The sequence below is a fragment of the Leucoraja erinacea genome, chromosome 1 (genome assembly GCF_028641065.1).
Source record: "Leucoraja erinacea ecotype New England chromosome 1, Leri_hhj_1, whole genome shotgun sequence".
Lineage (NCBI taxonomy): Eukaryota > Metazoa > Chordata > Chondrichthyes > Rajiformes > Rajidae > Leucoraja > Leucoraja erinaceus.
In genome coordinates, this window is record NC_073377.1 from 100,541,071 (window position 1) to 100,557,550 (window position 16,480).

Here is a 16,480-nt window from a genome sequence, read left to right on the forward strand (position 1 = left end):
TTCCTGAGGGGCTTCTGCTTGTTTACATTTTAACACTTAGCTTGTGACAATAATGGGAGGTGGCTAGGAGGGCCACAACATTGGGACAGATTTTCTGTGGCCAAATTGACAGGAACCAAAGCATGAATATATCCCCTAACCCAGTCTTTAACAAGGAGCCCGGCTGCCAGGAACTACAACATAATATCTTTATCAGCACACACAGCCAGCTTGTGTTATAGAATTGCTTTGACAGTGAGGTTCCACCTGCAGCACTACTGCCTGTCAAGAGCACTGGTGTATGGCCAGTTAGCATCTATTGTAAGAGAAATCGGTAACATTCCAGGTCTGAAACCCTGTGTCAGAACTGAGAAAGAGAGACACAATTTGCTCATGGAAGCAGAGAATGTGTGGGGGATGGTCTAGCCTACCAAGATGTGGTCAACAGGCCAGACTACACACATGAAAGTAAAGAGAAGAAAAGCAGACAAAGGTAGACAGTCCTGATACACAATAGACAGAAAGAGCAAGTTATCTTAACTTGGAGATTTTTTTTACTGTCTGCTGCAAGTTGCAAGGTTCCCAGATGGAAAATAAACTGTTGTTCTTTGAGCTTGTGTTGGGCATCACTGTAACAATATGGGAGTCTGTTTGGGTCTTTAGACATGCAACATATTTCGGGAATAAGCTAAACACAAAAAGCTAGAGTAACTCAGAGGGTCAGACAGCATCTCTGGAGAAAAGGAATAGATTACCTTTTGGGTCGAGAACCGTCTGAAGAAGGGTCTCGACCCAATACATCAGTTATTCCTTTTCTCCAGAGATGCTGTCTGGCCCACTAAATTACTCCAGCTTTTTGTGTCTATCTTCGGTTTAAACCAGCATCTGCAGTTCCTTCCTATATTAATACGAACAAGAATCAGTCTTCAACGATCACATTGCAGGAATCTCAAATAATAAACACTCGCTTCCTGTTTGTCATCTGACCACTGTTAATGGAAGTAGACTTATGAATGAATGGTAAAGGGAATGCAAAAACGGAGGAGACAGAGAGAGTATGTTAGCAAACCTTGTAGGAAGCGCTAAGATGTATTAGGCATCGGATTTTGTAATGAAATCTTATTCTGGGTGTCAGATGTTTAGTGGGATAGAACAGTGTAGAAAACTAACATGAAAACAGATATGGGAAGGGATCCAAGTTATGATAAGAGATATTAGGCAGGCTGAGCCAAAAGAAAGAAGAAACATTTGACATTATGTTGGCCTAGAAGGTGAAAAGGAAATTAAAGCAACCTGCCCTTGCATGATTATATCACCTGTGTCCAAAAGTTGTAACAAAAAAGTGTAATGTGACCGATCATGGCGCAAATCAACTCATACCTCGACAAAAACCTGGACCCACTGCAGTTCCTTTACCGCCACAACAAATCAACGGTGGATACGATCTCGCTGGCTCTCCACTCCGCTCTGGATCACTTGGACAACAAAAACTCATATGTCAGGCTGTTATTCATTGACTAAAGCTTGACATTTAACACCATCATCCCCTCCAAGCTGGTTACCAAGCTCTCATAACTGGGTCTCTGCGCATCCCACTGCAATTGGATCCTCGACTTCCTCATTCACAGACCACAGTCTGTTCGTATTGGTGGAAATGTGTCTGCCTTGATTACAATCAGCATGGAAGCACCTCAAGGCTGCGTGCTCAGCCCCCTGCTGTACTCACTCTATACTCATGACTGCGCTGTACTCACTCTATACTCATGACTGCGTAGCCGGTCACAGTGCAAACTCCATCATCAAGTTCGCTGACTACACCACTGTTGTGGGACGTATCACTGATGGAGACGAGTCGGAGTATAGAAGTGAGATTGACCGATTGACCATATGGTGCCAGCGCAATAACCTGGCTCTCAACACCAGCAAAACCAAGGAACTGATTGTGGACTTTGGAAGGGGTAGGATAGGGACCCACAATCCCGTTTATATCAACGGGTCGATGGTGGAAAGGGTCAAGAGCTTCAAATTTCTGGGCGTGCATATCTCTGAAGATCTCTCCTGGTCCCAGAACACTGATGCAATTATATAGAAAGCACATCAGCGCCTCTACATCCTGAGAAGATTACGGAGAGTCGGGATGTCAAGGAGGACTCTTTCAAACTTCTACAGGTGCACAGTAGAGAGCATGCTGCATCGTGACTTGGTTCGACAACTTGAGCGCCCAGGAGCGGAAAAGACTACAAAAAGTTGTAAATACTGCCCAGTCCGTCATCGGCTCTAACCTCCCTACCATCGAGGGGATCGATCGCAGTCGCTGCCTCAAAAAGGCTGGCAGCATCATCAAGGACCCGCACCATCCTGGCCACACACTCATCTCTCCACTGCCTTCAGGTAGAAGGTACAGGAGCCTGAAATCTGCAACATCCAGGTTCAGGAACCGCTTCTTCCCCACAGACTTCAGACTATTAAACTCAACTCAAAATGAAAATCTGAACATTAATAACCTATTGCACCTTATCTGCTTATTTATTTGTGCATATATATATATTCAATGGTATATGGACACACTGATCTTTTCTGTATTTGTTTATGCCTACAATATTCTGTTGTGCTGAAGCAAAGCAAGAATGTCATTGTCCTATCGGGGTCACACGACAATAAACACTCTTGAATCTTGAATCTTGAATTATAAAATTTCAGAACCCAATCACTCCAACAAGAATGAGGTTAACACAAATGATCTGAGTCTCTTTCAATGATAGAGCTAGCTAGCAACAAGACATACAAGATGGGTACTAGTGTGGTTAGATCTTCATACTCATTCAGATATAGATCACTCGCAAAAAACTCTTTAGGTAGATAAAAAGGCATCTGTGAAGGTTTGGGGTTATCCTGACCCAGACGTGCCTCTATCATGGCATACAACGCCAACCTCAACCTGAGACAACTTTGTCACCTTGCTGTTCCCCTTGCCAGCACAGTAATTATGGACAGCCATATCTGATCATATCAAGGTTGTACTGAGTTTGAATGGGCAAAGAGAAGAATATTGGATTAGTATGAACAAAGTATGCTGCAATGGGCCAGCAGGGGAGGAGGCAGTGACATGCCACAATTGACATAGCCACTATCTTTACACAACCAATAACATGAATCGGACAGGCATATCCACAGTATCGGAGGAAAGAGTAAAGCAGAGTGATTCCTTCGTGTAAGCCACTGATATAGATAGCAAGCAGCTGAGACCCACGGGACGCTTAACTAATTTCATGCATTTATCTCTCTTCTCTATTTTCTATCTGTTAACAAATTCTCAAACCATGCTAATATATATTGATCCAAATCCCATGCACAAAACTTGAGTAACAATCCACAGTTCAGCATCATATTAAATGCTGTTGGCAAATACAAAAACATTACAGCTGCTGCCTTTTCTACTTTGAGAACGTTACCCTTAATATGCTCCAATGGATTCTATAAGTAAGATTTCCCTTTTATAAAATTATATTAATTGTTCCAATTTCATAATTATTCTATATACCATTTTACCTACTAATAACGACTATTTTTTAATTTTGTTCAGTGTAGAGGCACAGTTTAGTTTAGAGATACAGCATGGAAACAGGCTCTTTGGCCCACTGAGTCCACGCTGACCATAGATCATCCATTCACGTGAGTTCTATGTAATCCCATTTTCGCACCCAATCCCTACAAACTAGGGGCAATTTACAGAGGCCAATTAACTTGCACACCCACATGTCTTTGGATTGTGGGAAGAAGGCGGATCACCCGGAGGAAACCCATGCAGCACAAGGAGAACGTGCAAACCTCACATCAGTTTTGAACCCAGATCTCTGGCGCTGTGAGGCCACAGCTCTACCAGCTGCACTCCTATGCCGGCCTTTAGTTCCTTCTTTTATTTTTTCCCTCCTCATTGAGTAGCAGGCATCCATTTCTTTACTCTTCTTCTTCTTGCATATGGCATGCACAGCCTAAAGTTGTAGGACAACTTGTTCTATTTGATCTTACTTGATTGTGCATGCCAGGTTGATTGCATTCGTCGAAACAGGGCGGACCACATGAAGGTTGCAATCTCCCACCCCTTCTTTACGCTAATTTATTGGGACTGTTCTAGAAGCCAGAAAAATCTGGAAGATCAAAACCAAGCATCCACTTATTATATTTACATCGTAAAAATACACATTATACCATCAGACCCAAGGGGTTGGTTAGGATTTGCCCCTATTAAATTCTTCATTTTTATGATTAATACAAATTACTTTATTTTTTTCATTCTAGATGAATCTGTGATTTGGTTTTTATATCTCAGATATGAAATTTAGAAATGATAGATCCCTATCATTTCATTATTTCCCATTATGCAGTTTCCTATCTCTGCCTCCAAGAAGCCTACATTTATTTTGCCATCTGCTTGCTTTTTACCCGTTACCTGGGTAAATTCAAATTCACCTGGATTCAATCTTAACTACCCATACAGTTTGTGTGGAGTTAGCATATGTTCTCCTTGAGAGCGTGTGGGTACCTGCACAATTGCTGCTCTGGTTTCCTCCAATATCCCACAGGTCGTGGGGGAGGGAGTTACAGTCGAGGCGATTAAGTGGGTTTTAGACAGGCACATGGATATGTGGGGAATTAAGGGATATGGTTAACGTGCAGGGAGGGGAGATTAGTTTAACTTAACATCATGTTAAGCATGTGAACACTGAAGGGCCTTTTCCTATGCTGTACTGTTCTATGTTTTAAGACATGCAGGTATCCACTACACATTCCCTCTAGTGTGGAGGAGAATGATAGAATCTGAGAGGAGTTGATGAGAATGTAAGGAGAATAATTTATGGAAAAAATAGAGGAATGGAACTGATCTTGGAGCTGCCGTAGATTCAATGGGCCAAATGGCTTCCTATGTTGCAAGGAAATATGGGAAATTAAATGTGCTGATTTTTAAAACTCCCAGACCTCTGAGAATGAATATGCTTACCATTATCGTATGTTTCTTCTTCTAATCCAATACAAAACATAACTTTTCTAGACAGGTAGGACAATACGACTTTTGAATTTTTAATTCATGGGAATTCATGTTTCTTTGAAAAGTATTTATTTTTAATATGTGCCATGTAACGAAAGCCTTATGTACTGCTGCATCTATGATATCTATTTTTTTCCTGCCAACTTCAACCATTTCTGACCTCTTGGCTTTGGATAAATATTAAGAACAAAATTTCCGATTTAACTGATGCACTCTTGAACTTAAAATATAATGTTGTTTTATTCTTATCATCATTAGCCAGATAATCACTTACTTCAATGTTATTAATTAACCTAATACTAACTCCCAGCTGCGTTACTCCGGCATTTTGTGGCTATCTTTCGTGTAAACCAGCATCTGCAGTTCCTTCTTACACATGTACTGGTAAGTTGTTAGCTGCAAGTTAATGAGAAAAAAGAAAATGTATGGGCATGAATGAAGAAGAATAAGTTACAGGAGTATGGAGAGGTAAAAGAGGGATAATAGGACCAATAGGATTGTTTTCGATGGGAGGCATCATAGGCTTGACAGGCCAAATGGCCTTTCTGTGTCCAGATCAGATCTGAAATTCCAGACCTTGAACTGATTTAACTATATGCTCCAGGAACAGAAGCAAATCTATTCAGCTGTTTCTGCTCCTTCATTTGACAATTGATCTTTCCAGTTGGAATAGGATATATGGGTTTAAGGGCCCATTTCTGGGTTATATGATTATAGGAAAGTCAATCAAAATGGCAGTGCCCGTCTGCTTTCTAAGTAACACTAAATTGATGATATCTATATTACTAAATCTCTGATCTTGATCGCTTTTGGCCGACTGTGCTGCGATTTCCGAGAGAACGCCGCCACCTACGGCTGTCATTTTTGGCCACCTCGCTCAAAGCCCCCCTCCGCCATATGAGTGCGGAGGATTTTTTCCGTCGATGAAAAATGAGAGAGATATTAATGTTTTTACAAAATTCCCCATTCTTTGGCGGCAGGGGGTGGGACTATAAAACCAGGAAGTGTCGTGCCTCACTCAGTCTCTGCCAGACCAGGAAGCAAGAAGGTTACGGCTCTCTGAGCTGCGAATAACACTGAGTGCACGTCTACTCCACGGTGAGTCCCCTCGATGCGGCTGTAAAGTGGCTGCAGCCCTTTTTAACAGGATTGTGTTCACAAAATGAATTTTGGTTGCCGGGTGTCTGCAGCCCAATTGTTTGCCTCGACTTTTTTTTAACAAGTTTGTGTTCACAAAATGAATTTTGGTTGTCGGGTGGCTGCAGCCCAATTGTTTGCCTTGGTTTGACTTTTAAAATCGTTGCAACAGTTGGATGCCTGCCCAAGCATCCATATGGCCCACAATGTCTATAGTAGCCCTCTGGAAACCAGTACATTCAGCCCGCAACACCCATACTAGCGCAACAGACAGCCCCCCCCCCCCACTGGCGAGCAGTATTGGAATTGGTGGAGGTGGAATATTGCATTGGTGACCAGCCCTCCCATGTGATGCTGGGACCCAACGGGTCCCACTTAGTCTAGTATATTGTGGTGCGTGGGTCTCGAAAGGAGGCACGAAGTCCAGTGTTTTGAGAAGCACCTTTATTATATTCCTCCCGGTTGAAGGGAAGATGAAACCAGAGGAAGATGGCACCCAAACCCCTGCCTTTTAAACCCTCCGGCTGAGGGCCGCCTCCGGACTGCACCACTCCTGTGCCAAGGGGTTCGGCAGTATGATGGCACGACCCTTAGGAGCCGCCACAATATCCTATTTATCTGTAGGATTGTAGTTCATGATATGCACCTGAAGTTAAATACAGGATATGCTGGACCAGTCTTAATACCAAATATCCAGTCTTATTACCAAATTCAAATTTTGCCACACTGTGACAATAAACTAAATATTGTACAAAATATTGTACAAAATGGCCAACCTGAAATGCCACTCATTCCTTTTCCCTGGAGATGCTGCCTGTCCCGCAGAGCTACTCGAGCATTTTGTGTCTATCTTCAGTGTAAACCAGCATCTGCAGTTCCTTCCTACACACTACAAACTAAATATTGCAGTTCTAATGGGTATGTAGGAACATATGTGTCTAAATCATTTAAGGTGACAGGATATATTGATGCACATGGGATCCTGGGTTTCATAAATGAGTAGGAAGATTAAGTTATGTATTTATAAAAAGTTAATTACACCACAACCAGAGTATTGGGTACAATTCTGCTCAAGAGAATTAAGGAAAGATTTAACAAGCCCCAGAGTGAAGAAAAAAACCTAGAATGGTTCCTGCAATAAAGGGATTTCAGCAACAAAGTTACTTTAAAAGATGGGGTTGCTTCTCATGGAACAAAGAAGGCTGAGGGGAGAATGAGTAAGGTGGGCTTAAATCGGGAATTAGAGAAAAGCATCTTTCAACAGCGGATGTTTCAAGATCCAAAGATTTACAATATTTGACTAAAGATTAATTTATTCTCATCTCTTTATAAACAGAGACATTTTGGCCTGGAATTCACTCCCTGTGGGAGCAGAGCCTATGTAATTCACATGAAACTTTAACCCCTTTCCACCGAGTCACAAGGAACTGCAGATGCTGGAGTCTTGGGCAAAACCCAAAGTGCTGGAGGAATCCAGCAAGTCAGGCAGCATCTGTGGAGGGAATGTACAGGCAATATTTCAGACCGGGACCCCTCTTTCCACAGAGGCCACTTGACTAGTTGACCAGCTCAAAATCTCTATCATATGTTATTTTTATCTCAGATGTATCAATTACTTGCTAAATGCACAAACCCCCCCACAAATTCAAGGACAACGATTGATGGAGGAGAAAGGCACAGGGCTGGTGTTCCCATTCGGTACAAGATGATAGATACTAGGTGCTTACTGCATTGTGATTTGTCTCGCTCGAGTCCAATAACTTGAACTGTAAATTCAAAAAGCATGAAAATTCAAATCGAAGGAGAATACACTTCCCATTGTGCTTCACAGAACAGAAACCGCAGATCACAGCATTCAATAAAAATAAAATCTGATTCTTTGAGATTTATTGATAAATATTCATTAATCACATCCTTCTTTTTTATCCTCGTGCTTTTTACAGCATATTGCCCATAAAATCAAACAGAAAACATGAGAAAATATAAATTCCAATTTTACATATCTTTATAAACCAACCAGACAACATTCAAGGAGACAACATTCTTAATTAAATGATCACAACATAACATCAACAATCAACACCGTGAATGTAAACAAAATTAATAGCAATACATTTATTGTATATCTTTTTTGTCAAATACCTCAAAATATTTAAAGGTAAGTATTAAAGAATGCATGCACATTAAATGAATGTTGCCTCGATGCTTGTTATCTGCAAGTGCAGCAGACAGCGATTTCCGAGTGCAGCTCATGCATGTAAACTCTTAGATCAACGTGCCCTCGTATACAATATAAGGCATGTGTTTTAATGCAATGTCTACCACAGGAATCATTACCTCCCTGTACGAGTCCCAGGAGAGATTTTTATTCTGCCATTAGAGCATTTCTGATGACAGTGTGCGATAATGGTCCGTGACATTGATGCTTGCCACTTGATACACCTATAGACAGGTGCTGCCTCCCAAAAGCATGCGTATTTTTCTCTGCAAAGCAAAGCAGTCTTTTTCCTCCCGAGTCTGTAAGAGGTGGAATGCTAGGATCATGACAGGGGTATTTTAAACATCCGAACTCCAAAGTGATAGTTTGATTGACGGTCTCCAATCCATCCTCCCACCTGTTCGGTCGGGGGATGACTGGACCTCAGGGGTCGTTCGCCCAGAGTATAATAATTGTTGCATGTGCCATCCAAACAAGTATCAATGTAGGTTACACAATACCAGCGCTATTTCTCTATTAGAGAAAGGATTGCAAGTATCTGGGAAAGAGGATACATGCCTTAAAAATAAAGGTATTTGCTATCTTTCCAAACCGATTCTACGGTTCCGACAGAGATAAGACAGGAGAGCTTTTTGCGTTTTCATTTATAAAAGCACATCCTCTATAAGAAATGCACCGACAAAAACATTTTTTTTTCAATGAACATGAATGAACTTTTAAAGTATGTTTTCTCCAGTTGGCGAAAGATTGAATACAAACAGACATATGTTCTTCTACTAGAAAATAAGTTGTATTTTGCATATTTCCCTGTCAGCCTCTCATTTCCAGTGTCGATGCAGCATCCACTCATAAACAAGCTCCCACTGCCGGAGTTGGGCGCAGACCACGCGGTTCGAGGATGCCATGCCTTAAACTAGGTATGTTCAGTGATCCTCGTTGCTTCACATCTACTTTCCACCGAAATCACTGACCCCTGAAGCAAATAAAAAGAGCGAAATCCACCCACTGCTAACCAAATCGAAATTTCGGCCTATATTTGACAACGTTCACATACTTCCTGCTGGTGCTTACAGCGGGAGGCGATTTCGGGGGCTTGGACGGTGTTTTCTTCTCTGGCACCTTCTTGGTAATTTTGAAAGTCTTTTCTTTTTCAGACTGCTTGAACCTTGGAAGGAAATGTGTCGAAATGTGTTGAGGTTTCACTCGGGGGCTATTCCCCTTTTTAACTTTGCCGCATTTATTTAAAGCCACGTACCATTCTCGACTGCTGTTCTCGCTCTTGTAAGTGGCTGAGGCGTAAGTGTTGTAGCTATTCTCCTGGTACCGCTCCCTGAAATTACATTCAGCAGTAAACTTCGTCTACAAAAAGAGCAACACAAACAAAATTAGACTTTATTTGGTTTAAGATATCTCAATAATGCAATCACACCAAGGATTACACGCACAGCACAGAAATTGGCCATTGGGCCCAAATAATCCTTGCAGTTACTTATGCCCCATGCCGATAATCTCATCTCGCCAAACGATCTTTCCATTCCTTTCTCCCTAAAATGTTTAACTAACTTGTCCTTAATCGGATATTTGAGGGAGAACCGACCTCCCAGAAACTGCGTAAGAAAGAACTGCAGATGCTGGTTTAAACCGAAAGACACCAAAAGCTTGAGTAACTCGGCTGGACAGGCCGCACCTCAGGAGAGAAGGAAATGGGTGAGACCCTTCTTCAAACCCTGATAAACTGTTAAATTTACAATAAAAACAAAAACATGTTGGAAATACACGATAAGTAAGTCAACATCTGTGGAGAAACACGGTAAATGTGTCAGTTCGACGACCTTTCATCAGAACCCGTAAATGCAACTTTGCTTAAAGTGAGCAATTAGCTTTTGAGCAATTAGCTCAAAGATTCTCTAATAATGGACTGCTTCGGAATGTGTCCGAGAAATAAATCACTGTAAGATAAGAACTTCAAACGAGACGCCGGTTGCGGTAAAATCATAACTGGTATTCGGTGCGTGAAAATGAATCTTTAAGGCTTGCTAAAATGCAAATTAATCCGTGGCAACCTCACATTTTCAGTATTTGTGCTTAAAAAATATTTAACCTTGAGATAGTTTTGATCAAATATAACGGCATGTGAAAATGTACACTTGTACACTTGTACATTTTACAATGATTTTAGATAACTAACTACCTCTGTATGATATTGCAATCTTAGAACTATGCAATACTGTAGATATCAGACATGGCATCCATATAACCTCCTCGTGCACCTGCCCAGCCTTCTTTTGAAGCTCTTTGAATTTGCAATGAAATTCCAGAAGCCAAACTACAAACATTATTGACAGCTATTGTCTGCCAATTTCCAGTTGTGGCATTCACGTTGAAACATGCCTCACAAAATGTTCGGTATTTTTTAAAATAAAATTTGGCTGCTTAGCTTTCCGCTTGGAGGTCAAAAATAAAAAGGGGTGATCTTAAACTTCGATACGAAATTATCGTTGCGTGACATGTCCCGTTTCCACGCTCGAGGCAGTCAAAATTGCAATTAATGTGAAGTGAATATTGCAGCATTTGAAAACGTGTCAAATCCTCCCGAGGAATTAAAAGAAAATCTCTTCTGTGCGGCGGTTGATAATTGCTAGGACACGTAAATGCTGGAATACAATATCCTTGGAACCCACTCACTGATTTAATTACGTTGCCATCTGTATTTTGAAAAAAAAAAAGAGACTGGTGTCAGGCGACTAGTCAAGATAAGGGACAGAAAGAAGAACTGGAGCAGTGTTCCAACTTAATACATAGAATGGTTTAGCATGATGCAGAAATAGTTGTACTATTGACTTTTATCTCATTTTAGATGTAAGTGGACAGATCGAGTTCTACAAGGGCCCATACTGACTGACGGGCGCAAGATTCACTTTGTTATTCCGAAACTTATTAAGTAATCACACAACTTCAACCAAGCATGACCGCTGGAGAGTCACGTGGCATTTAGCATTGATTGCATTAATTTTAGTAGCATCAACAGAAGGCAAGTTAGGTCAAATGTCAATTTGTGTGTTTCGAATCCCTAACGTAATCCAATCATTTGATTTCTGAACCTTGACAAGGTTGCACAAACCCTAAATATTAATTTTTACTATTACTATTACTAGTAACTATAGGATCATCAGCTAAATAATATTTCACGAAGTGATCCAGAGCAATAGGAAAACAAATCTATTTTAGACTTTAAGTTTGAGGCTGAATGGCTGTGTGCCTTTTTCAATGTTCAACACTGGATAAAGTTAACAGATGGTTAAAAAGTACAACAATGCCTGTCTATTTTGCGTAACTCGAAAGCTACCCATCAAAAGTCTGTGTATTCAGAAGGCAATGTCATCCGGTAACTTTCAACGTAGTTTAGATTGAAATACAATGTAAACAAACAAAACAAATAATAATAATGCGATTTACTAGATGTTCGCATTTTGAAAAATAAAAAGTATTGAGTTTGCAGGGAAATTTCGCAACTGGAATAACATCAACTGCAAGTTTGTTCGACGCATTTTCTTGATATTGTCAGTTTTGGGTTTGAAACCACATATTTCGTTATTTCCTTATGTTATCAGATTTTCTCCCCTTATCTCTTAATTTGCAAATATTGCTGCCCCTCTTCCGTAAGTAATAAGCCAGTCAGCCATTTACGAAGTGGCTTTGAGTTTTTCTATCGAGTTGCCACGGTACGAGAGAGAAAACTTAGATCTTGGGGTAGAAGCCGATTCCCGTTTCCCTTTCAATGAAAGAGTTAGATTTAACGCTTAGGGCTAAGGAAATCAAGGGATATAGGGAAAAAAGTCAAAGGGGTACTGATTTTGAATGATCAGCCATGATCATATTGAATGGCGGTGCTGGCACGTAGGGTCGAATGGCCTACTCCAGAACCTAATCTCTATGTTTCTATGTTTCTATGAAACACGGGACACAGTCCATGCTTTTGGGAGGTTGTGCGCATTATAGCATCGCATCTTGGTTATTTAACAAGAGTAATGGGTAACACGGCGAAATTCTAGAATAAGCATGGAATGATTTTCGAATGGTCAGGAGAAAAATCCTCACTAATTCTTACGCTGGCGTAATGTTTAGAAGATTTACCGTGGACTGAATGACACTTTTTGGAACCAATTATGTTAAAAACGATGTCGTCTCAGCTGCGGATGTTCAAACCTCGTGTGTTGGAAGCTAGATCTCGTTTTGAACCATTCATTCATCAGTGAGCGGGCGGGTGCATCTGACAAATTTGTGCAATTAACATCCAACATTTACACTTGTACGATGCACAGACATTTGAAGAATGGTCCTGTACACATTTAAGCACCCTCGACCTCCTATAATACTCACGGTGGCGTGGAGTTTCCCTTTTTTACTCATCGCTAAAAAACGATTGCTAAAAATCCCACGAATTCCCACTATCCCTTGAGACACGGCGAATATTTCTAAAATACCTAGAAGTGAAATTAAACAAGAAAGAAATGTTAACGTCGGGTTTCAAAAATGTACTGCCAAGGGAAGGCTAAATGCAAGCTTCCTTTGTTTAAAGGTCTTTTCAACCATCGCTTTTAAAGCTGGTGTTCACTTATATCAAGTAACGATTTGAAATTCTGAAATGCCAAATATGCTCTGCATTTTACAAAATATGCCACTTTTGATTATCGTTGCAGGGATTACACTAATATGGCATGGGTATGGTGAGATTGCAGATCACAAAGCTTCGCAGTTTGAGAATTAGAGATGGTTTGCTAAGAAATATGTTAACAATAATTACTTTCCTTTCAGTTTTATGATTTGTGTTTCGTGGAGTTTTCAAGCGTTATATGAATCATACATTCAGAAATGTGTTATTTCCAGATATTAATTGGCCAGATCGACCACACCATGTTCTAACGCAATAACTCCAAGCACTCAGTTCCCTTTAGCCTTGCACCTGTTACCGACATACTTCGCAGTTTAACGTGACCACTGTGAAGCACGGGCCAGACAACCTGTCCCCGGAATCACTAATCGCAAAATCGATCTTTATAACAAAAATAACTCTGTAAACACACGCCACTTCCAATTAAATGGAGATAGAATAATGGTGATTATACAATATACTAAAATCACGGTGTAAGATTCACTTTCTGTGAGTATTGCAAGTATTTTCCTTTAGCTTAAAACAACCAGAAACGCGTCGATGTGCATTTAATATCTGCCAACACGTTGATCGAAATGAAGATATTTAGCTTGCCCATAACAAATCTGTCAATTCTTATCCATCAGTATCCATTCGTGACCTCCAGAACGCGCAATACATTGGTGGGCGAAGCGATTTAACTTGAAACAAAAGCAATCATGCTAAAAGAGACTAGCAACGAAAGTTGCAATGAAACACAATGCACGCGCATAAATGATATGCTATTTCTCCACAGATAATTGGAATCCATAGACCATATTATATTATTTATGACTGGCTGTGTTTACGTAATACAGTCTGCCATTGCCACGTGAACTTATTTAGAACATACACTTACTGAACAGATTGGCTTCATGCGAGCCGCTGACTTTGCCATCAGCCTGAATCTGTAAATGAAAACCAATTCCAACTCTGCAGTAGAGTCTTCCAGTGCGCGGCCCAGACCTATTCCATTGGTAGATGTTCCTCAGCGATCTGCGGCTTTGCATGGCTGAAGAGCTTTCGTTTGCTGTGCCCTGGGGTGATTCTGCGGACACTACCTGCTCGATGTAGCCCGAAGCGAAGTGGATAGCGCGATTCAAAAAGAGGAGGCGGAGGAGGAAGTGCAGGCGCATTCTTCCAGCAGATCTCTCCAGAGTGCTCGCTGCTAGGACAAACCCCGCATTTTGCTGATCCTTTGCTCCATGCACTGCCGGCCGTTCGTGGCGTGTTCGCCAGGCATTTCCATGCAAAAGCTACTGCTGGCACGGGGATATTTATAACACAAATGATCTCACTGCGAGATGCATGCCTGTGATCTGAACGACGGGTTCTCATCCTGCAGCCGCCAAAGAATGGACATGGTCGCGTCCAATATGAAATGTGAAGACTACACGTTACGAAAAAGAGGCATCAATAATATCAAAAATGCCAGGACGCCATCTGCACAGACTTCACGCAAGACAAGGCGAATTTTAATCGTAGAGGGAAGCCCACAAATAATTCATAACAGCCAGAAATGGGTCCCACAGGGGATAACGAATGAGTCATTTCATGCCGAAACTCGAGGACGCCGTGAACTAATGGTTCTTAACCAAGAACCGCAATGATCTTTCGTGACCCATCAGCTCCCCAGAGATTTCGACTAGATATATAAATGGCCAGAGTGCATTCTGAAATATAAAAAGACAAATTTACTCAATGGATCGATATCGACAAGTTTTCTATATGAAGGTTTGTGCCTCATGACTAATTAACAGCGACTAATAATTTAAATAGAGCATTTGCAGGTCAAACAGGTTAGTTTGGCACACTTATAATATCGACATTCTAGCACCACGTAATATGTAAGCACGATCTCTAGTACAATAATGGGCTCACTTGATATCCGATTATAATCCAAAATATATGAAATCGCACGATATTTTACAATAAAAAATAATAAACATTTTGCTCCAGTTCTTGCAAGGTTGACAATAGCAAGATGAAATCACTCATATTCTGCACACCGATAGAAACATATAGATTTGTAAGAGCACACCTATATTCCACTGGTATTGCAAGTTAGTTGGCCGGAGAATACGAAACAAAACAAAGGGCTGGAGGGACTCAGCAGGCCAGGCAGCATATGTGGTGGGAAATGGCAGACGATTTTTTCAGATCGGGATCCTCCTACATTCTGAAAAGTCATCTGTCCATTCCCTCCGCGAGTGCAGCAAGGTCTAATGGGTAGTTTACACGGGGCGACTTGACGCAAGATGTAGCCAGAGTGGAGTGGTCGTGGTCTAGCACGATATCACACGATATAACGGGGGGGGTAGACCAAGAGTTCCCACGGTACTCGGCAATTCTGTCATTTGTGCGAGTGACTTGTCCGTCTCCCGATCTTTCCCGAATGAACATCGTGGACTGTAGTGTAGTTAATCACGTGGCACAAATGATGTTACTTTGTTGTCACACACTCTATTCGTTTTTTTCACCCGAGCTCTTTAATGAGCTGAAGAATAATCTGTTTTTTCAGACAAATGTTGTTTGGTGTGATGCACCTTCTCAATATGTGCAAGAAGTCGTCTTTTTATTTTGTCAAATATGAATAAAGACTGTATCTCACATTGACCGTGATTATTGTTATTTTATGATCTACTGAGAGGTGAAACTTTCAGTCTGAAGAAACTTTCAGCCCGAAACGCCACCCGTTCCTTCTCTCCAGAGATGCTGCCTGTCCCGCTGAGTTGCTCCAAGCAACTGGTGTCTATCTTCAAAGGACTGACCAGGACTGCCTCTCTCTCTCTCTCTCTCTCTCTCTCTCTCTCTCTCTCTCTCTCTCTCTCTCTCTCTCCCCTCCTCTCTCTCTCTCTCTCACACAGGCATGAATGGATGAACTCCGCGGGCCAGGCAGCATGTACAGAGAGAAATGGACAGACGACCCATTCTTCAGGCTGCCTTATGTCTCTCCCCCCCCCCCCTCACCCCAACTCCCACCCACACACGCGAATGCTGGAGAAACTCAGCGGGTGCAGCGGGGCCGAAACGTTGTCTATTTCCTTCGTTCCATTGATGTTGCTGCACCCGCTGAGTTTCTCCAGCATTTCTCTCTGTAGATGCTGCCTGGCCCGCGGAGTTCATCCATTCACGCCTGTGTGAGAGGGAGGGAGGGTGAGAGGGAGGGAGGGAGAGAGAGAGAGAGAGAGAGAGAGAGAGACAGTCCTGGTCAGTCCTTTGAAGATAGACACCAGTTGCTTGGAGCAACTCAGCGGGACAGGCAGCATCTCTGGAGAGAAGGAACGGGTGGCGTTTCGGGTCGAGAGCCTTCTTCACACTCTCCCTCCCTCACTCTCACACAGGCATGAATGGAGGAACTCCGCGGGCCAGGCAGCATTTACGTTCCTTCTCTCCAGAGATGCGGCCC

At 41.8% G+C, this 16,480-nt stretch overlaps 1 protein-coding gene across 1 annotated transcript; it reads right to left on the reverse strand.

The window, feature by feature from the left end:
- Positions 1–8,017: 8,017 nt before the first annotated feature.
- fgf5 (fibroblast growth factor 5) lies at positions 8,018–14,831 on the reverse strand. Its single transcript, XM_055640183.1, has 3 exons — positions 13,931–14,831; positions 12,762–12,865; positions 8,018–9,740 (listed from the first exon to the last, which is right to left on the reverse strand). Exons 1-3 carry the CDS (start codon positions 14,205–14,207, stop codon positions 9,390–9,392), a joined length of 732 nt encoding a protein of 243 aa, XP_055496158.1. The 5' UTR covers positions 14,208–14,831; the 3' UTR covers positions 8,018–9,389.
- Between the last annotated feature and the right edge of the window lie 1,649 nt (positions 14,832–16,480).